Here is a 27,895-nt window from a genome sequence, read left to right as displayed (position 1 = left end):
CAGCACCCGTCAACGTTTCCCAGCTTCAAGCAGCTCTTCAGGCCGTGGGCGGAGAATGTAGCGGAGACCCAGAACCCGTCAACGTTTCCAAGCTTCAAGCAGCTCTTCAGGCGGTGGGCGGGTAATGTAGCGGAGACCCAGCACCCGTCAACGTTTCCCAGCTTCAAGCAGCTCTTCAGGCGTTGGGCGGGTAATGTAGCGGAGACCAAGCACCCGTCAACGTTTCCAAGCTTCAAGCAGCTCTTCAGGCGGTGGGCGGAGAATGTAGCGGAGACCAAGCACCCGTCAACGTTTCCAAGCTTCAAGCAGCTCTTCAGGCGGTGGGCGGAGAATGTAGCGGAGACCCAGCACCCGTCAACGTTTCCCAGCTTCAAGCAGCTCTTCAGGCGGTGGGCGGGTAATGTAGCGGAGACCCAGCACCCGTCAACGTTTCCGAGCTTCAAGCAACTCTTCGGGCGGTGGGCGGGTAATGTAGCGGAGACCAAGCACCCGTCAACGTTTCCGAGCTTCAAGCAGCTCTTCAGGCGGTGGGCGGGTAATGTAGCGGAGACCCAGCACCCGTCAACGTTTCCGAGCTTCAAGCAGCTCTTCAGGCGGTGGGCGGGTAATGTAGCGGAGACCCAGCACCCGTCAACGTTTCACAGCTTCAAGCAGCTCTTAAGGCGGTGGGCGGGTAATGCCAAAGGCAACCATGTGCACTTTAATCAACAGTTTGCCATCAAGGTGTCGTGCATGTAAAGTCCAACATGGTTGACACACCAGGTATTGATCTACACGCCCGAAATGTACTTTGCAGACATTTATGGTAAAACACACTCACTATCATTTCGTCACTATCATTTCATCAGTTCCTATTCATTGATGGATTCATGGGTTACATTAGCATACCTGTTCTTCTGGCTGGGTGAAAGCCTTTTCAGGGTTTGATTTGTTATAAAACCAAACTTTTGTTATTGGATCATCTTTTTTCTGTCCATAATCGAAAGACTTCAGCTACAAAATAAACCAAATTGGAACCGTATATAATATGGGATGCATCTGTTTCTTGATGTGCCAAAATCTGCAAGAATGGTCACTTTATATTACGTGTTCCTCATGCCAATTCAACTTACCCATTGTCCCCAAACATATGATGTGATTATGAAAACAAAGAAACAACGAATGACTGAATACAAAATGCTGGATTCTTGATAATCCAAACCGTAACAAAAAAGTCAAAAGAACATACTTGTACTTAAAGCAAATGGCTGAAACATGTGTAAGCTATCTGCGAATGCCAGAAAGTATGTCAAATGTCAGTGACTTAACTAAGTGAAAGCTTCAGGGAAACAAGAACCAGTACAGACATTAACAATATTCGAGAGACTTGGCAGAGACAGCAAAAACATGTTAGTTAATACGCAACATTATATCATTATTTTCTGCACCATACACAAACACCATGTTTGGCCATCTTATCTCGGCAGATATCAACAAAAATCAAGTGGAGACAACATCAAGACTTCACAGATACCAAAAAGTGCTTCCTTTTTATTTAAGAAATTAAAACTGGAAAACAGTTTGACAAAAACTGGCATACACCCAGAAAGCGAAAATACAAAAACAAAACAAACAAAAACAAAGACATGACCGTAACAGACAGACTATTTCAACTATTTCGAACTTGGTAAAGTAAGTTGTACCTACAATGATGTCAAACTGTTCTCCATCAAAGGTTGTTTCTTTTTCAGCATGAAGAATTTGTTCTTTAATATCCGGAATGTCATCCTGAAAGTAAAATATTGTGTTGTACCAGTTCACTCAAATTACACCAAAGTACATGAACAAGTAAATGTGCTTCAATGAATTGCTACAAATGGGGAATGAACGTTATAAATCTTCACTGGATTTTCGTCACACAAAACTAATGCTCGCTCATTTGAGGTCGCAATAAGTTTACAATGATTTGATATTTCGCTGTGAAGTGAACCACTCTGTAAAAGCAATGGCCTTTGCTCATCCATTAAATTTGTGAGATAACTACGATACAAAACTATCATCATACTTGTGTAAAAGTGTCCGCAGCAGACAGATTGTATTGGCCAACACACTTATACAAATCTCTTTTCCAGATTCTTCCGATGATTTCTCTTGCTTCAAGTGTGCCTGGAAATGATCCATAGCGTTCGCTCGTTAGATACGTTTTGAAACAACTTGTTGTAAGATAAATGGTATCTGACAGACATTCGTGTAGTATCTCTATAACACGATATGCTCAATTATATCACAATATGCTCAATTATAACACTATATACTCAATCATGACACGATATACTCAATTATAACACAATATGCTCAATTATAACACTATATACTCAATTATAACACTATATACTCAATTATAACACGATATACTCAATTATAACACGATATGCTCAATTATATCACGGATGTGGGCCATAACGTGCGACGGAAGCGTCCACTTGAGCTTCAGGCACGGCATCTTAAGGACGATCAGACCTTACTCTTACTCTACAGCTCATTTCTGAACAGTTAAATATTAAGGGCAGCCATCTCCATATGTTCATTTCATGTTTGATCATTTTGTGACATGCCCTTTATATAAGTGTACCTTTCTATGTATATTTCACCCCTGGCAACTGTTTAGATGCCTTCTCTAAAACAGATGCAGTTATCAGTGTGTAACTGGTTTTATCTCTTCCTATTAATAATACTTTCCATCCACGTGTTGAAATCTTACATTACACAAAGCAATGGCAAGAGGCCACGAAATGTTTATACGTCAATGTCAATATTTTAATAAATATATAATACTTAACAAGTTCTCACGAATACCAATTTATTTAACAAGTGTATAGTTCTCGTATTTGACTAGCAGAACTATTCACGAGTTTCATACAACTGGTATTATACGAGAGCGAGTCTAGTGTTTTACTTATTACTTGCGAATTTTCCGTTTATAACTTTTTTAAATGGTATGGTCGTGAGTATATATGCAGACATCTAGCAATAATCTAGCTTATTTCATTTGAGCATGAGAAAATAAATTAAACAAATTAGAAGTTGACACATTAATTTAATATTATATTATACTTTAGAATTCAGGGTCCCATTCCACAAAGCTATCGTATCGCTAAGGTTATCGTAACTCCCATATTTTAACACAGACCTTCGGCTGTCGTTGTGCTAAGATCACTTTGTGGAACAGGGCCCTGCACCAAACAGTTAACAAACACGTCACAATACACCATCATAATTTGTTGTAAGATACACCACCAAAACAAGGCCATGGGTCGTCAGCCTAGCAACGGTTTCTGTGGTCAATGTGTTTGCATAAGCTCCTCTTGGTGATGAATAATCTCGACGCGCAATGCCGTTGAATAAGCCCAGGGATGTTAAGTGTTTTCAATATTTGTCAATGAAAACAGTTCCAAATTGTTTGATAGGCATTACTTAGAAGTTGACGGGTGACAAGGTAGACACAATTGTATGGATAACAACTTTTTTATTTTACAGTATTAAGGAAAATAGTTCCCAATGTAAAAAAGCACGCGCTTTGGTATTAAACAGTATGTAATAAGTCTTATTGTTATTAAGCAGTAGTAATTCCTCTAACGGGCGAGTAATAATATAACATTATCAATCTGTGATTTGATACTCCATGATGATTTTGTGTTGTGTGTACATGTGACAAAGGAAAGATTTGACGTTCATTTAATCTAGTAACGACACTGAAACATGATATTCACCAGAGTCAGTTTCTTGGGGACTCATCCCCAGTGTTATGGGAAGCTCCACCAGTTGTAGGATGCTGTCATTTAGCTTGGAGTAGGCCTCCATGTCCTCGATACATTCAGATATTTTTCGGTAACTGAAACAAAACTAGAAAATTACAAAGCATTTGTATCGTTGTATATTTAATAATTTATAAGTTGAATTATATCCAAATTAGAGTTAGTAAGCTCATGCGCATTCACTAATCATGCAGAGTCAAATAACGGGATCCGGTGGAGAGGCTCGCTGACTTGGTTGATGCATGTCATCGTATCCCAATTGCGTGGATCGATGATCATGATGTCAATCACTGGATTGTCTGGCCAGACTCGATTATTTACAGACCGCCGTCCTATAGGTGGAATATCGTTGAGTGTTGCGTTAAACAACAAACAAACATTTCTTATTAACAGTGATTCTTCCATATAATTTCCCCCGCTATATAGCCTCTTACGCCCAATGGAATGAATCTGTTCTGGTGGAAAAATCGAGACTGGATCGTCTCTTGTGTTGGCGGCTTATTTTTACTCTGCATGTGGGTAAAAGATTTTTTCAACCCAAGGGAGATAACTCGTGCATTCAATTGACAGTGTCGGAATAGAAATAAATCTAAACAATCTTTACCGAATCCAAGAAACCACATTTCATTTCTTCTTTACGCGAGACCGCTTCCGTGGTCTAGTTGTAGAGCGTCCACCCGGAGAGCGGACGGTCCGGGGTTCGATGCCCGGCCGCGTCATTCCAAAAGACAAAAAATGGTACTTGTTGTTGCCCTGTCTTGCGCTCGGCATTAAGGGGATAAACAAGCAGTCGGCTCGTCAGTCAGTGTCTGAGTTGGGTATTAATGTTATACTGCGGCACGGTATCTCGATGGGCTAGCACTATAAAATCGCCATCAGTCCTGACTAGTACAGGCAGCCACACACCCACACACACACCCACACGTGCATGCACGTCACCATATTAGTTCAATAATCTTGGACTCAGAGATTAAACTAATTTCACCTCACCTTATTGTAATGTTTCAAAAAATTCAATATGAAACTCCATTTACCCATCCCGTCCTGATATCCACACTGTTGCGTTAGCTTTTACGAGCGCATCAACAATCCTGAAAATATACATGCAACATGTTCAAAGTATGGGTGCCATTTAAAATGTAAAGTTTGCCCGTTTAATGAGGAACGAGGTACATGTACAAACGATAGTTATTGGAGTGCATGCATTGTTTTTTCACATGTTTTGTCAATATGTGAAGATGTGTGACTATACATACATGAGTTCCACTCCACGGGTAACTTGGTGCTGGTATGCTCTTCGGTGTAACGTCATCCGGGTGTGAAACATCTCGTACAGGTTGGCGACCTCCTGCAGTCAACACAAACTGAACTTGAATCTGGTCACACAGTTAGTTCTCCTGCACAGCCTAAGCGTCCCGATATTTTCTTCTGTAGAACCTCATCCCAAAACTCAGTCACGATTGTCACAGCTGCCATCAGGGACGAACACGTTTACGGTATCCCCAAGTGGCATATAGTAGCTGTAGTATCAGTGTACTGGGTGTCAAGCACTGACTTGATAAATTTACTGCCATCCTATCTGAGACGTCGCATTGCAAGAAGAAAGAAGCTGGAGTCCGTAAATGAACATGTATGATGCCCCATTAACGGGCGTGTTGGTCACACTTCCTGCACCAACTTCGGTCAACATATGCATAGCATTCACTAAATCATACCAAATAACTACACCCTGATTCATCAGTGTTGTGTTAACATTCTTTTAAACGTGTACAGTGAGTGAGTGAGTTGGGTTTAACGCCGCTTTTAACAGTATTCCAGTTATATCACGGCGTGTCAGCTTAATGTGGGAGGAAAGCCCGAAGTGATGCAGGACTCAGACGTTTACCACTTCGGTGAAACCCACGAGCACGGGTATGGTGCTGACAAACCTAGAAACATAATCGGGGCGAACCGGGATTCGAACCCACAATCATAGGTTTCTGGCGTGCCCAAGGGACGCGACTCTGCACAGCGAATCGCGGCGCCTTAGACGACTGGGCCACCCGTGCCCCTTTAAACGTGTACAGTATCAATATAGCAAACAATGGATAGTAAACATATCCCGTTCTAAAGCAGCATGACAGATGTTTTGTATCCATCACTTGTACATATCCCGTTCTAAAGCGTCATGACAGATGTGTTGTATCCATCACTTGTACATATCCCGTTCTAAAGCGTCATGACAGATGTTTTGTATCCATCACTTAAACATATCCCGTTCTAAAGCGTCATGACAGATGTTTTGTATCCATCACTTGTACATATCCCGTTCTAAAGCGTCATGACAGATGTGTTGTATCCATCACTTGTACATATCCCGTTCTAAAGCGTCATGACAGATGTTTTGTATCCATTACTTGTACATATCCCGTTCTAAAGCGTCATGACAGATGTGTTGTATCCATCACTTGTACATATCCCGTTCTAAAGCGTCATGACAGATGTTTTGTATCCATCACTTGTACATATCCCGTTCTAAAGCGTCATGACAGAGGTGTTGTATCCATTACTTGTACATATCCCGTTCTAAAGCGTCATGACAGATGTGTTGTATCCATTACTTGTACATATCCCGTTCTAAAGCGTCATGACAGATGTTTTGTATCCATCACTTGTACAGTCTCGAAATCTGCAAAGCTGCGGTGAGCCCATTCATGGGGACAGATGCACCAAGGGGAGACTTGTTTATGAATATGTTAATAGTCACAAAGCCGAGAGGTTAACCATTCTAATATGATGTTAATAGTCACAAAGCCGAGAGGTTAACCATTCTAATATGATGTAACTATTGTAGTCGGCGATAATATGACGATGTACACTGGTGTAAGGTGTAACCTGTTATGAGTCCCTCAACACTAAGGCTGTAGTCAATGCAGATTGATGGATTACCTTGTCTCTTGCACAGATCCGGGGCACTTTGCCGCCTTCTTCTTCGACGAGGATTATACGCGCCAGCTTCATGTACCTGTCGTGGTCGAAGTTATTTTTTATGCCCATCATGTGACAGTCGCGAGCAAAGTAGTCCCACTTGTCTACGTCAATTCCCGTTTGGGCGTTGTTGACAATCTGGTGATAAAACATATGTATTATACACCATATGTTTATATCTTAGATTTCCAACACAGAGAGATTTGACAAGATGGTAACAATGTCGGAAAATGTGCTTATGTCCTAGTAACTTCATATTTTAGTATTTATTTATTTATTTAATTATCAACAAACCAATTCTGCTTATATTTCCCTAAATATTGACGGTTGTATGAAATACTTACTTCATAAAGAAAAGGCCTTGTTTTCCTCTTTTCGAGCACACGTTCATCTTTCACATGATCCTGTAACATATAACATTGTAAAATATGCTCACAAGTGACAAACACATGGTGCACTTTTATACATCAGTATATTTAGGATGCGGTGAGATTTGACGTCGGGATCGGTGATATTGCTCTAACATGGTGACATACTGTGCGTGTTTGTGGGGGATGCTTATAGTCCAGACTAATGCTGATTGTATAGTGGCCCACTGAGATACCATGGCGCACTTTAACATGAAGCGCCAGGCAGGGTAACAACAAATACCATTTTTTAGCGTCTTTTGACAGCGTGGGCTGGGGCCCAACTTCCACTCACCGGGCAGATGCTCTATCCGATGGACCACAGAGGCTGTCCATTTTACTCACCTCTATGGTTTGCTTTATGTTTGCTTTCTATCTTACTATATCACTATTCCTGCATTTGTCTGACAGTCAGGTATCTAGTCCCATGGGAAGCTACAAAGTGTAACAAAAATAGAAACATAGTTTGTGCGAGCTCGCCATGGAATATAAAAATACTTAACTCTCCTTTCCCGCCTTTGATGAGATCCTTAATGAGCTCGAGACGAGTCCCATCTTTATCAAACTTCTTAAAGGCTTTCTTCACTTCGATATTTTCTCCAAGTAAATATTCCAGCATCATCACTGATGCATCCTCATGCTGAAACCATTAAAGTAAACGTAATCAATTTCTTTATTTTTTCCCCCCAAACCCATTGTCTGTGATGTGTGTGTCCATACACACTGTAACCATAACTGCCGTACTTAATCATCAGTCTATTCTGTTGCAAATCCATCTGTTTCATATTGTTAACAGTTTAAATGTCGGTTTTAACGTGTTTTCATTGCACAAATATGTTTCCACTCTTCTCACCATATGAGAACTTGTGTTTTGTTTAATGCCACTTTGTTTATTTAATTAATATCCTACGAAAAGTGGCTCACACAATACATGTCACAATCAATGCGAATCTGATCAAATGACTGAAACATATATTGTACTATGAGAATGTGTAAAATTTTAAACTTATATTAAAATGAATGCTTTGGTGTCGAGTATCATCACATCCCAAACTGTCATTTACTCGTCATGTTGTACTTAAGCGTGCTGATCTTTTGAATTTCATAATTTATCAAATATTATAAGGATTTTTTTACAACGCCTGCTGTTAACGTTTACTGTTTGGTGCAGAAATTATTACATTTCATCTCGTGACAGAAATGGCATCCCCTATGGACATAAAGTGTATATACCTTCCACTTGCTGCCTGGCACCACACGAGGTATAAAGAAGTTGTCAAAGACGTGTGAGAATGGGCCGTGTCCTTAAAGAACAAAAGCGTACATCTAGTGCACATATTCGTGTTGTGTCAGTATCTTTCTGTCGATAGAAATGTTTTTTTAACTTTCTTTCCTCTTTGAAATAGCCAGTATCGAGATCAAAATGTATTGTGATTTTGAAAAAAAGTCTACTAATTACCGAGATCGTGGCACAGTCCTGCTATTTCAATGCACTTGATTTCATCGTCCTCCAGTTCTGGATATTCCTGTTGCAGAATCCGAGCAAATGTTCCAGCCAAATAGTAGGTTCTGTGTTACAAACAAAGTTTGCATCTGTACGCGCATTAAGAATTACAGAAAAAAAAATACAACTTATAACAAGCTATGTTCGGCAAGTTATTCATGTCCTCAGAATATGCTCAAGGAAGGGTTTTATGGGCACTACTTTTGACATCGCCATTGCGATATAACTTACCCGATGCTGTGCTCAAACCTATTGTGTGCTCCGCCCGGGTATACAAAGTAACCTCCTCCAAGTTGCTTCAAATACCTCAACCTCTGAAACTGCGGGGTGTCTATTATCTTCACACACAAACCCGTCACCGTTATAGTTCCATGAACAGGGTCTTTGAAGATCTAAGAATAAAATAAGGTTGAATCAGGTGTTTCCTTGGGTTTAACAATATATTGCATATGTCCTTAAAATGTTCGTTGAACGTTTTATACTTTGCCAATATCAGCAAATGGTTATAAAAACACACGAATGCAATCTCCAAATATCATTGCATATGTCTATTACGCCTCCACCTGAATATATATCTATATATAATAGCTATACACATGCATATTCGATGACATACGCTCTTCAAAAAAAAAGAAACGCACAGGTAGTATGTCGTTCACTGAACCTGACTACACAATAAATCCGGTATATAAATTGGATATATGTTTTGCAATGTCTTAAACGGCATTGTTTTAAACTTCAAACTTCAAAAACTTCAAAAATGTCATGGAGGAAAACAGTAAAGCAAAATGCACGTGCAAGTTATGGCATTCGTAACTCGTGGTAGTGGCTATAAAAAGGAAAGCATAATTTGTCATTCAGTGAACATTTTTCAAGTTCGAAAGTGCCGAGACAAAGCGCTCCCAATCGGGACATAGCCATAGGACGTATCCAAACAGGGGAATCGCAGAATCAACGTCCACCACAGCACCATTTGCCGCCTTTGGAACCGATAAACACAGTTCAATTCTACTGTAAGCCGCCCGAGAACTGGCCAACCAAGAGTTACCACCCCTGCACAGGATCGCTACATTCGACTGTTCCACCTACGTCATCGCAGCTACGGAGACTGTAGGCCGCACCATCGGTTTGAGGAGGATATCGGACAAGACTGTAGGGAACCATCTTCGCGAGGCTGGAATCCGACCCAGTAGACCAGTTATCGTCCATGTTGGTGCTATACCTAACAGGCTTGTAATTTGGGAAACTGGAGACGAGTGTGGCGATAAATCACGATTTCTTCTTCACCAGCGAGATGGAAGACAACGTGTTTATCGACGTCGAAATGATCGTTTTGCCCTACATTGTGTACGTGAATTCGACAAGTTCGGTGGCGGTAGTGTCATGTTGTGTGTGTGTGGGGGGGGGGGGGGGGGGGGGGGGACTTGGGTGTGGTTCGGGGAAATTTAACAGCAAATCGCTACATGAAAATTCTTGAACCTCACCTTCTTCCAATCATTTACCATCAGAGGGGGCTCTTTAAACAGGACAAGGCTCCACCGCACACAGTTCGTGTAGACTACCTTCATAATGCAAACATCAACGCCTTTCCCTGGCCGTTGAGATCTCCAGATCTCGCAGACATTCACACAACTGGCCAACACGTTACAAGCAGAATGGCGCAGAATTCCGCAGGACAGAATTCGTAAACTTATCCAGTTAGTGCCGAGGAGATGCAGAGCCGTGATTGCTGCCCTGGGCGGTCACACGAGAAACTGAGTTCAACACAAACTTGTGGCCTTATGTGACATGACAATGAACAGTTTTCAATGCCTTTGTGAAACGGCAACATGTGACTATCGAGCTCCAAAATTTCATATTTGTATCTGTGCTATTAAATATATCGACTTGTATAGGTACAATAATTTACTAAAAATCTACCTTTGCGTTTCTTTTTTTGAAGAGTGTAAATTAAGCGACAAAACCCTTTCCATAGCCGATAGAAATCTCTACATAAAGCAGAGTCGATAGTACGATTGGGGTACTCTGCCTGAGGTAACAATGCCTACCTTTGAACTTGAATCTTTTCTGCAGAAAGAAAACATTCACATATGTATGATATATATCTGTGCATTTACTGACGAAGAGAATTTATGGATGTCAACTTCTTTATTATTAGGAAAACAACATTTCGGAGTATATGCTTACTCCAACAACAATAACTGGCGACAAAGAAAACTACAAGAAGCCATTGGCATCAGGAGACACCAGCCAGCCATGAACTGTGAGTAGGGAAACTATCTGCCTCGTGCTGGGGGCTTATTGCTTTGGTCTTTCTTTATCTGTGGTTATTATCTAGCTGGCATCCATTTGCCCATATCGCTTTCTATTGTTTTACCTCTAAGTGCCAATTACCCCCGGCCTCCCGTTTGCCCATTGCCAATTACTAATCAGTGATAATTTAAGTCCTGGCTTCCATCAGCGCTAATTACTATAAAGTGTTGACTTCCATTGTCTATTGCTAATCATCTATAAGCGCCACCGCCAATTATCTGTTGGCTTCCCCTGCTAAGTTCCCATGTTTTGTGACCGTATTACTGTTGTTGTCCTTACATGTACATTAAAGATATATATATTTGCCTATTTATATAATAGTTTCCCTAGTCACATTATTTGGATATATATATATACACTCTGCCTCATAGCATTCATTCACCTGATGAAAGAGTGAGCATATGATCCGAAACGTTGTTTTCCTAATGATACAGGAGTTGACATCCATAAATTCTCTTCCTTATGTGTATCACTTCTAAATGCCTTTCAAAAACGTGTGCATTTACTATTACTTACTCATTTAATCCCCAATGCATGACCGTACGACTTCGAATGAAAATTTATAAGGTCTCTTCGTACATACTTTGACAGTATACAACAGATAAGTGTCACAGAAAATGAATGCATAATGTTTGTACAAAAGCGCTGTGCATTATTGTAAATAAGGCACTTTGGTTAAATGTTACATTGAACTAATTTTCATCACTAAACACATTAGCAAAGACATGCATGAAATACTCACACTGGGCCACTTGAGGTACCTGAAAGTAATAATAGCAAAATATATCGATCCCTCTCAGTAGATGTAATCAAATGTCGTTCCTATCACACAGCAGTTTATTTTATCAACATCAAACTTGAACGCTCTTGAGCTTAACTGAAATTGCAAATATCTATTTTGCAGGACGACGACAGTTTTAGCCTTGTAACCTTCACCATGTCTATAAGTCAACTTAAATTACATACTTACACGGACAGATCCTTCTTACTGCAGAACTATTTTCCCACAGAGAGAATGAACATTAAACAGCAGTATTCTAGCTACATCACAGCAATGTGTAAACAATCGTTTTCGCACAAGACAAACCATTGATCAATAGCAGAAGCAACGACCCATGCCGTAGGACCTGGGTGACTCCCATGAGAGCGTGTGGTAGAGGGAGATTATTCTGAACTTGTACCATTCATGGTCAAAACAAAAAAGAACTTATCTCTGGTTGGCAATATCTGTCAGAAATTATTTAAAAAAAAATAGGGACAAAATCCTTTCCAAGATCACACGAAATAATACGATTCACAATCCATTGTACTATTTTGACTATATCCTATGCATGAACCAGGTGTTCGCGAAAAGGTGAGTGTCTCCTGCCACACCGGTGGTGCCCGTCACAAGGACATGGAACAAACAAGAGAAATACATTTTTGACAGCTTTTCTAAGGCCTTGAAGGCCTTGAATGTTGCAACTTTAAGAAAGCACATACATTCGATTATTCTCATTTGAAGGGAACAATGTTGTAATAGTTCACATTCAAACTTAGAACTTTTGGTTCAGTTTAAATATACGACTTACCAGACTGAACAACATTCTTGAGCCGACTTTGCTTTGTGGAGGAAGCCTCTGGGTCACCTCCTTCTACAATTCCTGCCTTCCGTTTATCTCCTGCCTCAGGTTGATTCGTAGACATGTTTGCAAATATCTGAAATGACATTGCAACAATGTACAGATGGTATGGTACATTGTATTGTGAACATTTATTCTGTATATTGTATTATGTTTAGTGTGTGATAAAAGGTGGTTTGAGGACATTCTGGTTGGTAAAGTGTACATTTTATTGTGAATTATGTAAAGTGTTCTGTTACAATGTTAACCTAAAATCGGTTTGCACAGTACAAAGTTGTGAAATCAGAAAATGACCCACAATGTTCCTGATTAAACATTACATTTTATTTAAACACACGGTTTTAAGTTTACAGTCAAATGGGTAATACAATGGGTCAAATAAGCGCCAGAAGGAATAAGTTAGAGGCCCTAGAATTAATGTAAATTAACTTACGATTGTTCAGAGTTGATGCAGAAGAAAATATCCACTTATGATTAGACTTATTTGGTTCGAGTGTTCTGATTGACCAATGTCGATCGCCTTGGGGACGACGTCACGCTAAAAATGGCTCCCTAGTGACAGATGTATATCTCAAACAGTATTGCAGTACATGGAAAAAAACCGAGCTAGAAATAAAACCACTGGTGCAGCCATCCGAAGTACAATAGCCCAGGCTCTATTAAGATTAGAGCTATATCTTGAGTTCACCCTGGCTAAAGAATGGAAAGAGGTATGTGTCTGCGGTTTGCAACAGTCAGCATATGTTGTAGAGTCGTTCTCACTTTGTCACGAGGTATTGAACTGTGTTTTAGCGGTTGATGATTTCGAGTCTACTAATGTTGGGACTGATCAGCAGATGCTTTCTTGTCAGCAAGTGGACGCTGATCTTTGCAGAGAAGGTCCTCAAATCATGCAGTTTGATGACCTTCTCTGCAAAGATCAGCGTCCTTCAAAGGAGTATCTAAGTCATTGGATCGTAACACAGCTTCAATCCTCGGGCAGTGGGATGCTCTCTCCATCACTAACAATCACCTTTATAGGAAACAGACTACAGAGGGTGATCATCCCTACTTTCAGCTCATTGTTCCACAGCAGCAACAAGAATCCTTCATTTCTCCTCATCATGACGTCTTCTTGAGACGAGTTTTTATTGGCCAGGAATGACGGGGGATGTCGAGAACCACATTCGCAGCTGCCAGAGGTGCATTCTTCGGAAAGCTGCTAATCAGACTGAGCGCTCACCATTGGTCAACATTCAGACCACTCAACCCATGGAAATGGTGTGTGACTATCTCAGTCTGGAACCTTCATCTGGTGGTTACTCAAATGTTCTGGTCGTTACTTACCACTTCACCAAGTATGCTCTTGCGATTCCAACTCGTAACCAAACAGCATGAACAACAGCGAAGGCCTTGTTTGAGCACTTCATCGTACACTATGGTCTCCCTGAAAGGTTACATTCATATCAGGGACGGAATTTCGAAAGTGACGTAATCCAACAACTGTGCAGCATACTTGGGATGCAGGACAACTCCCTATCACCCCATGGGAACGGGTTATGTGAACGGTTAAACTGAACACTTCTTGGGATGCTCGGGACTCAGAATAAGGAAAAGGCCCGTTGGAAGGACCATATTGCTCATGTGGTCCATGCCTATAACTGTACCTTGCATGAGTCTTCTGGGTTCACGCCCTATTTTCTCATGTTTGGCAGACTTCCTGGACTGCGTGTTGATGTTACCTGTGGCACGTCTCTCGCCACCACTTCATGGCCATCTTATACACAGTTTAATGCTGATTTGAAACGCAAGTTGACAACTGCGTATGAGCTCGCTTCTCAAAATCTGGACCCGGCCCGCGCCAAACAGGGGAAGACTTCAAATATGAAAGCCTGTAGTGCTACTGTTAAGGTAGGTGATGTCGTGTTAGTCCGCAACGTCAACATTCGTGGGAAACAAAAGCTTGCCGACCGAAGGGAGGAAGATTTCTGTGTGGTGGAGTCACAGCTGACTTCCAATGTTCCCGTGTTTCAAGTCGGCAAGGGAGGCACCAGGGAGCATTGTGTACTTCACCGCAATTTACTTCTTCCAATTGGTTTGGCCGTCCCTTTCCAAAACCCCGGAGCCCCCTTTACCTTGTGATACCTCTAACACCACTTTGGAGATTTCTACAACCGACCTGGATGTGGAAATTTCTTTATCTGCAGTGCCTGGGGTTCTCCATGTTGGTCAGCCGGTTGAAACTCCTTCGTTTCCAAGGTCACCACCAGCTCAATTATCTGGTGTTCCATCTTCGACGATGCCATCATCTTCGATGTCGCCGTTGCTTGAGTTGCCTGGAGGAATTTCAACTTCCCCAGTGCCTTCCAGCCCTTCTACTTCTGCACCTGTGGGTCCAGATTCATTTTCGGTCACCCCATGCCAGAAACTAATTAAAGTGGATGACTGATGGTCAATGGGTGGTGGAACCAAACATGGTTTGGGTATAGATCTCTATTTAGTCCATTGTATATATGTTTTGAGCACATTGTATTGCTTTCTCAGGTTCAACTTTCGGCAACCATTCATTATCCTGCTCCTTTCCTTGGCCGGTCGTCTGTTTTCAGCTGTGTATGGAGAGCTGAAAACGGGGCCCTGCATGTAGCAGGGTAGTTTGTTACCTTTCTTATGTTATTGCTATCTACATCATTATTTATACATCATCATCATAATCGACCCGTGAAGATTCCGGGTTAGAATAGGTCTTCAGCAACCCATTCTTGCCGTAAAAGGCGACTATGCTTGTCGTAAAATGCGACTAACTGGATCGGGTGGTCAGGCTCGCTGATTTGGTTGATACATGTCATCGATCCCAATTGCGTGGATCGATGTTCATGATGCCAGTCACTCGATTGTCTGGTCCAGACTCGATTATTTTACAGACCGCTGTCATATAGCTGGAATATTGCTGAGTGCGGCGTTAAACAACAAACAAACAAACAAACATCATCATAATCATCTATATGTTCATTGTTTGTCTTGTCTACAGTTGCATGTAAGTAAATAACTCTTTTAAGTATTTGCCACTTGTATTTTCAATCTCTTCAACCTTCAACCTTCAACCTTCTGTCTATCTTTCGACATTTTTTCACACCTGTAGGGTTTCCCTCATCTATTCATATCTTGCATTAAGCGCTTCCTTTGATGCTTAATGCAATCTATCTTCTAATTGGCCACCCTGGTCCACTACAGGTAGCTTCCTTCCATACCTGACTTCCTCCTCACTTCATGTGTCTGCTGTTGTGGATAAAGGCTGTTCTGTTCTTCAGGTATGGAATGGCCACTGTTCAATTTGTTTTCATCTGCCTCTGTCAGAAATTATTATCTATATTAGGGTGCTGAATTAAATTGAATAACATATATAATATCATTTAAAGTAATATTAAATTACTAAATCAATATTATAAAACTAATTTGTAAAATAATTAACTGCATGGTCCATTTTATTCCATGTGCTTTTTCAAGTATTATATAATTTTAATGTTAAATGACTACTAGTTTTATTATGATTACAACATGGGTTTGTACTTCTATATTTAATAATAATACCTGTTATTCTCCAAATATCTGACTTCATGTGCTGCTGTTAAGGAGGAAGGATATGTTCTTTTCTTCAGGTTATTTCCTCAACAGCACCCACCCCCATCATTTAATAAAAGCATAATTATTATCTGCCTGTGTCTGTGTTCTCCAACAGCCTGAGCCGAATCAAATACACCACCCCCGGCTTCAAATATGGCGCCCAATGTGGGACTGATCACGTTCATATAACATTTGAGCAAAACAAGCCTCAGTACCCTACTATGCGGCCAGGGACGTGCCTTCTGTTGGGTGTATGTAGCAGGGCGTGTAGTCATCTTCCAGATGACATCCTTACCTTGTCAGCTTGCTAGCGGGGTTTAACCTCTTTGGTCATGTGGACAAGGCGTCCGACCTCAGATCAGAAGGTCCGTGGTTCGAATCCCATCCGGGCCTCAGAAATTTGATGGCCGCTCCACATGCTTTGTACATGTAACCATCATGCAATTTGGCAACTTGAATTTTAATTCTGGGCAGTCACTGAAGAAACGTTGACCAGGTTGGACCGTGTGTCTGGACTGTGTGTCTTGGTTAGACCCTGCGGTTTGTGTGATGTCCCTAGCTTTGGTGGCGTGAGTGTTATACCTTTATTGATTATACTGACTGTACGCATTATGTCAGCCTACCGTATGTAAGTTGCTCCATTATGTATGTTAACCTATTCATGGTTGTAACATGAATGGTATCAGACACTGTAAGTAATGTGTAAATAGTTGTGTCGTGTCCGGGACTCGTAGCGTGGACCGGCACGGGACTCGTGGCAAGACGTATGAGCGACGTGAGGGCGTAACTCGCGGTCAAGATGCAAGGGGTGCTTGCCATCAGAAAGAGCCGGCTGTGTGACAGTATAATATGTAGCATCTGGAGGCGAACTGTGGTTCAAGACAAATGAACTTGTGTATATACTTGAACTATAAATGTGTTAAAATAATTGCTACAGCTACAAGCGAACTTGTTCAGTTGCGTAGCAACATTGATTAGATGTATATCATTTCATTGATATAATTATATTGTGATCAAATGTGTCCTGTTATGTTTATTTTGTATACCTAGGTAATCGATCATATATGGGGAAGTAAGAGTACAATAGTGGAGGAGCGAGATGGTTGAGAAATATGGAAGCCGTTTGAGAGAGATGACGAGAGTGTGAGCAAGCTGTACAGGCAGTGTGGGATTAACGAGTGCATCAGCGTGGAATTTTTCAGGAAATTTTATTTTAAGTATATGTATGTATATAAATCTTTAAAATTCCCTTTTGAGTTTTGACGTCATTTTATATGTGACAGTCACTGACAAATGTTAACGACCTGGGCACGATGTTGTCTGTCATTGTTATCTTGCAGTTAAAACTTTCTGCCCATAATTCTAGCAAAAGGAGCAACGACAGGATGCAACATTTTGTCAACATATAGATGACCAGTCAAATGTCCATTCACAATTAACAGATCACAATGTTCACAGGACGCCTTACTTTCATGCCGGCAGCATAGTGCCGAACAATATCCGACTTCCTGTTATAGTACATTGGACTCGAGTGCATAGTGTTATCTATTAGGTGTATTCCCGGTTTCCCAACGTTGGAAAACTTAGAACAACACAGGGATTAATGGATTAACACCTGTGGGTATATCCCACAGTCGTTTTAGAGTTGACCGACGCTCTACAGACACACTATGATTTCAATGAATAGGAGTATGAACAAACATGCAGTCATGGATTTTTTTATTTATATCATATTTGATTTCACATGATTTCCATATCACAGCACATGCACATGATTGAATTTTACAATTAATATTCCAATATCACGACAGTTTATGATGTCTCAACATCAAATTTAAACTACAACTCGACAATTTATAATAAACCAACATGACATGACATTTCATGATAATCACAAACGTTCAAAATGGGCCACATCTTCAAATTCAGTTGCTGATTTTCTTCCCTCACGTAAGTGTCTCTTTTCTGCATCAAGTCTGGTCTCAAGATGTCGATACTTAGATCTCCTGGGTCTAAGCATACCCCCACCTACAAGCTGCAGGATATGGGCACCGGTGTAGGCTTGTTCTGTCTTTAAAAAGTCAATAATTCTGTAGATGTTGGGGTGGGGACTGCCCATGATGGAGGTCAGCTTGAAGTGCCAGCCCTCTACGTGGTTGGTCGTTCTTGGGCCGACGGTGTCGTGGTGATTCCAGGTGCTTCGTCCATGATCGCCCTCCACCCAAACTTCAGTCATATAGTCAGTAAATCGGAGAACTCTGGCATCATGGAGAGGGGCGGCGTTGAGTGCGTTGAGCCAAACATCAACTATGTTGGCGAGAGGAACCAATGGCAAGGCAGCAGCTCTTCTGATCAATAGTTTAACACTTTCGCTACGGCAATACTCAGTCTGCAGTCTAAACCTCTGAGCATTTCACCAAATACATTTGCGAAAATTAAAAAAAACATTATTATAAGAGCCTGGCATAAGTGCAAATTGCTGAACACGGTTCAATCTGGCACGTGGGTGAACTTGACTCACCCACCAGCACCCCTACCAATGCCTGTTATGCTTAGACTTACCTTCGTGATATATTTTACCACTTATATATTCTACTTGTATTTATTTTTATGTGACCTCGTTTCTCATAACTCATATTGAGGGGTTCCGCACTTTTATCTATGTTCTATGTATATATGTATGTAGTATGTTGTACAGAAGTACGTTGTACGTTGTACGTTTATAAACAATTGTCTGTCTGTCTACCTGGCCAATAGTGCACCCAAACTAATCCCTCTATTGTTCTACGCCTGTCTGGGTTTGTTGTTTTAAGAAATTGTTTGATAGGCATTCCTTAGAAGTTGACGGATGACAAGATAGACACAATTGTATGGATAACAACTTCTTTAATACTGTAAAAAGGGACGTTTCGGTATAGATCCTTATACCGTTGTCGAGCAACTATATGAACTATACCGAAACGTCGCTTTTCACAGTATTAAAGAAGTTGTTATCCATACAATTGTGTCTATCTTGTTTTAAGAAATGTTGGGAAACCGGGGGCAACCCATCTATTACCTGTTGCTGTTTATGTTAATCTGCTGCTTGTCACAACATATCATGCATTCCTTCTCCAGTTTGACATCTAAACTGAACCGTCGCTTAATGCAATTAATTTTATGTAGTGTAGACTGCATATTGAAAGCTGTAGAGATAACAGGTTGGGTATGTACTATTTATAGTTTGTATTTGTATAGACTGAGTAGGCTGACGGTGTAGACTGGGAGGGTTGGAGGGTGTATTTGTATAGTGCAAAAGGTTTGCTGGATATGTGGGTCTCATAACCCAGATCTGATAACAGGTAAAGTTTGTGTGTTCAGGGGTGTTCACGTATTCAGGGGAATATTTTCGTGCTGGCCCACTGAGATATCACTCCGCAGTTTAACATGAATACCTCACTCAGACTCCGAGCCGACTAGTCCTTGTTTAGCCAGGCAGGGTAACAACAAGTAAAATCTTAAGGGAACCCTCGACCTTCCACTCTCCGGTCGGACGCTCTTCCATCAGACCAGGGAGGCGGTCTTAAGTGAAGTGGGGTTTAACGTCACGTTGAAGATTATTTCACTTACATAGCGACGTGCATGCACGCACGTGTGTGTGTCGGAGATTTGCTGCTTGTATTGGAATGTTAATACAGTTTACATTAAAAACCTAGATTGTCTATTACTAATCAACATATTCATTAATTGTATCTGACCCAGTGTCGCAAGGATTTGAGTTTAGCAGAGATTTCTCATGAATAAGGAAAGGGTTTTGTCTTTTTTATTTGTTGACTTCGCTGATTTATCTCACCATGTGACCGTTATATTAATGAGCTCAGGGCACTGATTCGCTGTGGAGAGTTGCGTCCCTTGGGCACGCTAGAAACCTATGATTGTGGGTTCGAATCCCGGTTCGCCCCGATTATGTTTCTAAGTTTGTCAGCACCATACCCGTGCTCGTGGGTTTCACCGAAGTGGTAAACGTCAGAGACCTGCATCACTTCGGGCTTTCCTCCCACATTAAGCTGACACGCCGTGATATAACTGAAATACTGTTAAAAGCAGCGTTAAACCCAACTCACTCACTCACTCACTCACTCACTCACTCGAGGCACTGAATGATGTAAGGTGTACATATTTTCCGATACCCGTGTCTATACGTAGATTAACCACCCCGCTCTAAATTCACTTCAGCTGTTCACCGGTTATATATTTATATTTAACATTTACGTAGGTCCACATAACAGTATTGTTCACTCCTGAGAGAATGTAAATGTAAATATGTTCTCGCTGAGACATATGTACGCATAACAATGCCAATAGCCACACATGTGTCATAACTGTCTTACCTGAAACAAGCATTCGCATGGAGAAATGCAGCCCGTATAACTTTGTGTACACCAATTGAAACATAAACCTGACAAATAATAGATTAAACGCCCACTGTTGTGAGCAACTGATCAAATCAAGTAACTGTGCAGTGTAGATACATAGATAAGTGTAACCAGGTCAGTGCACCGATAAGAGCACTTTATATTATAAAAAAATAAACATAACTACCTATAAACAAACACAGAAAGTACGTAACCATTCGCTCGACTCATTCTAAAATGAAGGCAATTTACAGGGATAAGATATATAGTGTTGGAATTACCATGTGACGTAAACGATTTATTTACAAACTTAGTAGACTGAGAGGGTTGGAGGGTGTAGACTGAGAGGGTTGGAGGGTGTAGACTGAGAGGGTTGGAGGGTGTAGACAGAGAGGTTTGGAGGGTGTAGACTGCGAGGGTTGGAGGGTGTAGATTGAGATTGCTAAAGGGTGTAGACTGAGAGGGTTGGAGGGTGTAGACTGAGAGGGTTGGAGGGTGTAGACTGAGATTGCTGGAGGGTATAGACAGAGAGGGTTGGAGGGTGTAGACTGAGAGGGTTGGAGGGTGTAGACTGAGAGGGTTGGAGGGTGTAGACAGAGAGAGTTGGAGGGTAGACTGAGATTGCTAAAGGGTGTAGTCTGAGAGGGTTGGAGGGTGTAGACTGAGAGGGTTGGTGGGTGTAGACAGAGAGGGTTGGTGGGTGTAGACAGAGAGGGTTGGATGGTGTAGACTGAGAGGCTTGGAGGGTGTAGACTGAGCGGGTTGGAGGGTGTAGACAGAGAGGGTTGGAGGGTGTAGACTGAGAGGCTTGGAGGGTGTAGACTGATCAGGTTGGAGGGTGTAGACTGAGATTGCCGGAGGGTGGAGACAGAGAGAGTTGGAGGGTGTAGACTGAGAGGCTTGGAGGGTGTCGACTGAGATTGCTCAGGTGTGGCCTGAGAGGGTTGGACGGTGTACACTGAGAGGGTTGGAGGGTGTAGACTAAAAGGCTTGGGGTGTGTGGCCTGAGAGGCTTAGTGGGTGTAGACAGAGAGAGTTGGAGGGTGTAGACTGAGAGGCGTGGAGGGTGTAGACTGAGAGGGTTGGAGGGGGTAGACTGAGAGGCTTAGTGGGTGTAGACAGAGAGGGTTGGAGGGTGTAGACAGAGAGGGTTGGAGGGTAGACTGAGATTGCTAAAGGGTGTAGTCTGAGAGGGTTGGAGGGTGTAGACTGAGAGGGTTGGAGGGTGTAGACAGAGAGGGTTGGAGGGTAGACTGAGATTGCTTAAGGGTGTAGTCTGAGAGGGTTGGAGGGTGTAGACTGAGAGGGTTGGAGGACGTAGACTGAGATTGCTAAAGGGTGTAGACTGAGAGATTTGGAGGGTGTAGACTGAGAGGGTTGAAGGGTGAAGACTGAGAGGCTTGGAGGGTATAGACTGAGAGGGTTGGAGGGTGTAGACTGGGATGGTTTGAGGGTGTAGACTGAAAGGCTTGGGGTGTGTGGCCTGAGAGGCTTGGTGGGTGTAGACTGAGAGGGTTGGAGGATGTAGGCTGAGAGGGTTGGAGGGTGTAGACTGAGAGGGTTGGAGGGTGTAGACTGAGAGGTTGGAGGATGTAGGCTGATATGGTTGGAGGGTGTAGACTGAGAGGGTTGGAGGGTGTAGACTGCGAGGGTTGGAGGGTGTAGATTGAGATTGCTAAAGGGTGTAGACTGAGAGGGTTGGAGGGTGTAGACTGAGAGGGTTGGAGGGTGTAGACTGAGATTGCTGGAGGGTATAGACAGAGAGGGTTGGAGGGTGTAGACTGAGAGGGTTGGAGGGTGTAGACTGAGAGGGTTGGAGGGTGTAGACAGAGAGAGTTGGAGGGTAGACTGAGATTGCTAAAGGGTGTAGTCTGAGAGGGTTGGAGGGTGTAGACTGAGAGGGTTGGTGGGTGTAGACAGAGAGGGTTGGTGGGTGTAGACAGAGAGGGTTGGAGGGTGTAGACTGAGAGGCTTGGAGGGTGTAGACTGAGCGGGTTGGAGGGTGTAGACAGAGAGGGTTGGAGGGTGTAGACTGAGAGGCTTGGAGGGTGTAGACTGATCAGGTTGGAGGGTGTAGACTGAGATTGCCGGAGGGTGGAGACAGAGAGAGTTGGAGGGTGTAGACTGAGAGGCTTGGAGGGTGTCGACTGAGATTGCTCAGGTGTGGCCTGAGAGGGTTGGACGGTGTACACTGAGAGGGTTGGAGGGTGTAGACTAAAAGGCTTGGGGTGTGTGGCCTGAGAGGCTTAGTGGGTGTAGACAGAGAGAGTTGGAGGGTGTAGACTGAGAGGCGTGGAGGGTGTAGACTGAGAGGGTTGGAGGGGGTAGACTGAGAGGCTTAGTGGGTGTAGACAGAGAGGGTTGGAGGGTGTAGACAGAGAGGGTTGGAGGGTAGACTGAGATTGCTAAAGGGTGTAGTCTGAGAGGGTTGGAGGGTGTAGACTGAGAGGGTTGGAGGGTGTAGACAGAGAGGGTTGGAGGGTAGACTGAGATTGCTTAAGAGTGTAGTCTGAGAGGGTTGGAGGGTGTAGACTGAGAGGGTTGGAGGACGTAGACTGAGATTGCTAAAGGGTGTAGACTGAGAGATTTGGAGGGTGTAGACTGAGAGGGTTGAAGGGTGAAGACTGAGAGGCTTGGAGGGTATAGACTGAGAGGGTTGGAGGGTGTAGACTGGGATGGTTTGAGGGTGTAGACTGAAAGGCTTGGGGTGTGTGGCCTGAGGGGCTTGGTGGGTGTAGACTGAGAGGGTTGGAGGATGTAGGCTGAGAGGGTTGGAGGGTGTAGACTGAGAGGGTTGGAGGGTGTAGACTGAGAGGTTGGAGGATGTAGGCTGATATGGTTGGAGGGTGTAGACTGAGAGGGTTGGAGGGTGTAGACTGCGAGGGTTGGAGGGTGTAGATTGAGATTGCTAAAGGGTGTAGACTGAGAGGGTTGGAGGGTGTAGACTGAGAGGGTTGGAGGGTGTAGACTGAGATTGCTGGAGGGTATAGACAGAGAGGGTTGGAGGGTGTAGACTGAGAGGGTTGGAGGGTGTAGACTGAGAGGGTTGGAGGGTGTAGACAGAGAGAGTTGGAGGGTAGACTGAGATTGCTAAAGGGTGTAGTCTGAGAGGGTTGGAGGGTGTAGACTGAGAGGGTTGGTGGGTGTAGACAGAGAGGGTTGGTGGGTGTAGACAGAGAGGGTTGGAGGGTGTAGACTGAGAGGCTTGGAGGGTGTAGACTGAGCGGGTTGGAGGGTGTAGACAGAGAGGGTTGGAGGGTGTAGACTGAGAGGCTTGGAGGGTGTAGACTGATCAGGTTGGAGGGTGTAGACTGAGATTGCCGGAGGGTGGAGACAGAGAGAGTTGGAGGGTGTAGACTGAGAGGCTTGGAGGGTGTCGACTGAGATTGCTCAGGTGTGGCCTGAGAGGGTTGGACGGTGTACACTGAGAGGGTTGGAGGGTGTAGACTAAAAGGCTTGGGGTGTGTGGCCTGAGAGGCTTAGTGGGTGTAGACAGAGAGAGTTGGAGGGTGTAGACTGAGAGGCGTGGAGGGTGTAGACTGAGAGGGTTGGAGGGGGTAGACTGAGAGGCTTAGTGGGTGTAGACAGAGAGGGTTGGAGGGTGTAGACAGAGAGGGTTGGAGGGTAGACTGAGATTGCTAAAGGGTGTAGTCTGAGAGGGTTGGAGGGTGTAGACTGAGAGGGTTGGAGGGTGTAGACAGAGAGGGTTGGAGGGTAGACTGAGATTGCTTAAGGGTGTAGTCTGAGAGGGTTGGAGGGTGTAGACTGAGAGGGTTGGAGGACGTAGACTGAGATTGCTAAAGGGTGTAGACTGAGAGATTTGGAGGGTGTAGACTGAGAGGGTTGAAGGGTGAAGACTGAGAGGCTTGGAGGGTATAGACTGAGAGGGTTGGAGGGTGTAGACTGGGATGGTTTGAGGGTGTAGACTGAAAGGCTTGGGGTGTGTGGCCTGAGAGGCTTGGTGGGTGTAGACTGAGAGGGTTGGAGGATGTAGGCTGAGAGGGTTGGAGGGTGTAGACTGAGAGGGTTGGAGGGTGTAGACTGAGAGGTTGGAGGATGTAGGCTGATATGGTTGGAGGGTGTAGACTGAGAGGGTTGGAGGGTGTAGACTGAGAGGTTGGAGGATGTAGACAGAGAGGCTAGGGGGGGGGGGGGGGGGGGCGGGGGGGGGGGGGGGTGGTGGCCTGAGAGGCTTGGTGGGTGTAGACTGGGTGGGTTGGAGGGTGTACTGAGTATGCTGGAAGGTGTAGACTGAAAGGTTTGGAGGATGTGGCCTGAGAGGGTTGGAGGGTGTCGACTGAGATTGCTAAAGGGTGTAGTCTGAGAGGGTTGGAGTGTGTAGACTTAGAGGGTTGGAGGGTGTAGACTGAGAGGATTGGAGGGTGTCGACTGAGAGGATTGGAGGGGGTAGACTGAGAGGCTTAGAGGGTGTAAACTGAGAGGGTTGGAGGGTGAAGACTGAGAGGATTGGAGGGTGTCGACTGAGAGGGTTAAAGGGGGTAGACTGAGAGGCTTAGAGGGTGTAGACTGAGAGGGTTGGAGGGTGTAAACTGAGAAGGTTGGAGGGTAGACTGAGAGGCTTAGAGGGTGTAGACTGAGAGGGTTGGAGGGTGTAGACTGAGAGGCTTGGAGGGTGTTGCCTGAGAGGGTCGGATGATGAAACTGAGAGGGATGATGGGTGTCGAACGGCGTCTGACTGAGAGTGTTGTAGGTTTATGGATGCTCGATTGTACCTCAAAAGTTGTGGTGTGTGAGTACCCAAGGGTGGTGCTGTTGCAATGCTGCTCGACATAAATGATGTAATCCCTCTTGTCATACATTTTTGTGCAGGGTTTTTGTCATTCAAATTCTGTATGCACAGATCTAAATATGACACAACAGACTCGTCCCTGTTTGTGTTTTCAATAGATGTAATCGGTGGACCAGGATACGCCCACCTTTTCGCTAACACAATGTACAATCACTATTAGACAGTGATTCATGATGTAGTATGAATCGTACCATGGACTCTGCTTTCAGTGGAGATTTCTTAAGACTATGGAAATTGTTTTCATTCATCCTACTTTTATAATGTTCAACATCATTTCCAAACCGTACCCAAGACGGCTATCACAATTATTTATTCAATGAGTGAGTGAGTGAGTATGGTTTTACGCCGCTTTTAGCAATATTCCAGCAATATCACGGCGGGAGACACCAGAAATGGGCTTCACACATTGTACCCATGTCGGGGATCGAACCCGGGTCTTCGGCGTGACGAGCGAACGCTTTAACCACTAGGCTTCCCCACCGCCCCTATTATTTATTCAGAAAACATATGCCATGTTTGAGTATTTTGTTGAAAAACATTACTTGAAAACATGCCATGGCTGAAGGCGAATATTATGTCGTCACACTGATGGCTTGTATAGCATAGCATCCACAGAAAGTCGATAGTGTCAGTATCACACAGCTTGTCATCATCGTGAGGACACGTTAGTGCAAAGTGATAAGATGCATTAGATATAGCGTACATTGAAGTGTAGCTCTAACAGCGAGTTGTCACCGGTCATCGAGCATGCGCATGGCTTCATGAAAAAAAACTGACTGGTATTTTCTAACAAAGTATGGATGTGTTATCGTCACTTATTACCCACGTGGTGACGTGTGGTATTATAATACTAAATCCGTATGTCACACGTGGCCTACAAAGTTAAACTCAGTTTTATTCGTTTTGATTGGATAACCGTGACTTCTGTCACACCCGAACTGCTGTTTTCATTTTTTTTAAAACCTGCGAGGCAGAACTGAAGGAATCTCACAAAAGTGAGAGACATTTACACACACTTTATTTAAGCAAACCAATTCGAGCTGCTGCAGACATTATATAATCGAGCTATATCCATATGCAATGTCTACCGATGGAATGAGCGTGAAGCACCCGACCACTTTTGCGACTTTGAAATTGATTTAACGTAGAAGGTTAAGCATGGTGAAATGAAGTCAGTTTAAACTATCTGGACAGATATCCAGACTTACGTTTGATGTTTTGGTTGTGCCATCAGTGTCGCCATTCGATGTTGTGACATTGCTTCTGAAGGTAATACCCGGGCTTAAGTGTGAGTGCGGTATTAAAAAAGTGGGACATTTTAGCGGCTACCTATATATTGCCTTCTCCTGCCTACATCCCAAGTCCACAGGGGACACGGGTGGCCCCAGTCGTCTCAGGCGCCGCGATTCGCTGTGGAGACTTGCGTCCCTTGGGCACGCTAGAAACCTATGATTGTGGGTTCGAATCCCGATTCGCCCCGATTATGTTTCTAGGTTTGTCAGCACCATACCCGTGCTCGTGGGTTTCACCGAAGTGGTAAACGTCTGAGTCCTGCATCACTTCGGGCTTTCCTCCCACATTAAGCTGACATGCCGTGATATAAATGGAACACTGTTAAAAGCGGCGTTAAACCCAACTCACTCACTCACTCCTAAGTCCAGACGAAACGGGTCAAAGAACCGTATCTTGATATTTCTTACACAAACATTCATGTACACTCGCACACCAGTATAGATTTTAACTTACTGGACAGTAAAGGCTCCTTACCTAATGGACAACTGGACGCGACCGAGCCTCGAGACGAACTCTTGACCACAAACCCTGCACTGCTCGCCTAACTACGGGAAAGTCTTTTTGAGGCGTTCGAGTCTGTCTTGCCTCTCATGTGATTGGTTGAAAGCATAGCAGATCATGATGACACGTTGTTAACTCATGATCAGATGTGTGTAAAGTCCACGTTGTACACTATCAGTGAGGGCACGTCTCATAATCCTGATCAGATATAAGGTAGGACTCAAATGGGTGTGTATTCAAGTGCATGAGCGTGTTCAGTGAGAAACGCGTAACCACACCGCAGTGCATGCACTGAAAAAAACAGGGACATGGCACTCGATTTTACGTATATACTGAGACTCTGGACAAGTGATGGGAGAGGAAAAAAGGTTGATCTCGAGTAGGAAGGTACCACGTGTACGGGACCCGTGAAGATTCCGGGGTAGAATAGGTCTTCAGCAACCCATGCTTGCCGTAAAAGGTGACTATGCTTGTCGTAAAAGGCGACTAACGGGATCGGGTGGTCAGGCTCGCTGACTTGGTTGATGCATGTCATCGATCCCAATTGTGTGGATCGATGCTCATGATATTAATCACTGGATTGTCTTGTCCAGACTAGATTATTTACAGACCGCCGTCATATAGCTGGAATAAAGCTGAGTGCGGCGTTAAACAAAAAACCATAACCACGTGTACAGAACACCACAAAGC

At 43.4% G+C, this 27,895-nt stretch overlaps 1 protein-coding gene across 3 annotated transcripts in view; it reads right to left on the bottom strand.

The window, feature by feature from the left end:
* LOC125376794 (deoxynucleoside triphosphate triphosphohydrolase SAMHD1-like) overlaps positions 1-27,327 on the bottom strand; it is a 30,715-nt gene extending 3,388 nt beyond the window's left edge. The window contains exons 1-17 of one of the 3 annotated variants that reach the window (XM_048388745.1): positions 27,179-27,312; positions 15,835-15,933; positions 12,557-12,683; positions 11,728-11,746; positions 10,721-10,739; positions 8,904-9,064; positions 8,628-8,737; positions 8,402-8,472; positions 7,671-7,808; positions 7,106-7,165; positions 6,723-6,899; positions 5,051-5,142; positions 4,829-4,885; positions 3,750-3,871; positions 2,045-2,145; positions 1,687-1,767; positions 889-993 (exon numbers count right to left, since the gene is read on the bottom strand). In XM_048388745.1, the coding sequence (XP_048244702.1) occupies positions 889-993; positions 1,687-1,767; positions 2,045-2,145; positions 3,750-3,871; positions 4,829-4,885; positions 5,051-5,142; positions 6,723-6,899; positions 7,106-7,165; positions 7,671-7,808; positions 8,402-8,472; positions 8,628-8,737; positions 8,904-9,064; positions 10,721-10,739; positions 11,728-11,746; positions 12,557-12,671 (1,428 nt within the window). In that variant the 5' untranslated portion in view covers positions 12,672-12,683; positions 15,835-15,933; positions 27,179-27,312. Of the gene's footprint in view, positions 1-888; positions 994-1,686; positions 1,768-2,044; positions 2,146-3,749; positions 3,872-4,828; positions 4,886-5,050; positions 5,143-6,722; positions 6,900-7,105; positions 7,166-7,670; positions 7,809-8,401; positions 8,473-8,627; positions 8,738-8,903; positions 9,065-10,720; positions 10,740-11,727; positions 11,747-12,556; positions 12,684-15,834; positions 15,934-20,577; positions 20,664-27,178 lie in introns of those variants that run through there. The other 2 variants (XM_048388744.1, XM_048388746.1) reach the window with 2 other exon arrangements.
* Positions 27,328-27,895: the final 568 nt, after the last annotated feature.

This window comes from Haliotis rufescens, unplaced genomic scaffold, assembly GCF_023055435.1.
Source record: "Haliotis rufescens isolate VD_foot unplaced genomic scaffold, xgHalRufe1.0.p SCAF_78, whole genome shotgun sequence".
Taxonomy (NCBI): domain Eukaryota; kingdom Metazoa; phylum Mollusca; class Gastropoda; order Lepetellida; family Haliotidae; genus Haliotis; species Haliotis rufescens.
The sequence above is the reverse complement of the archived record's forward strand: the minus strand, read 5'-3'. Positions and strand labels throughout refer to the sequence as shown.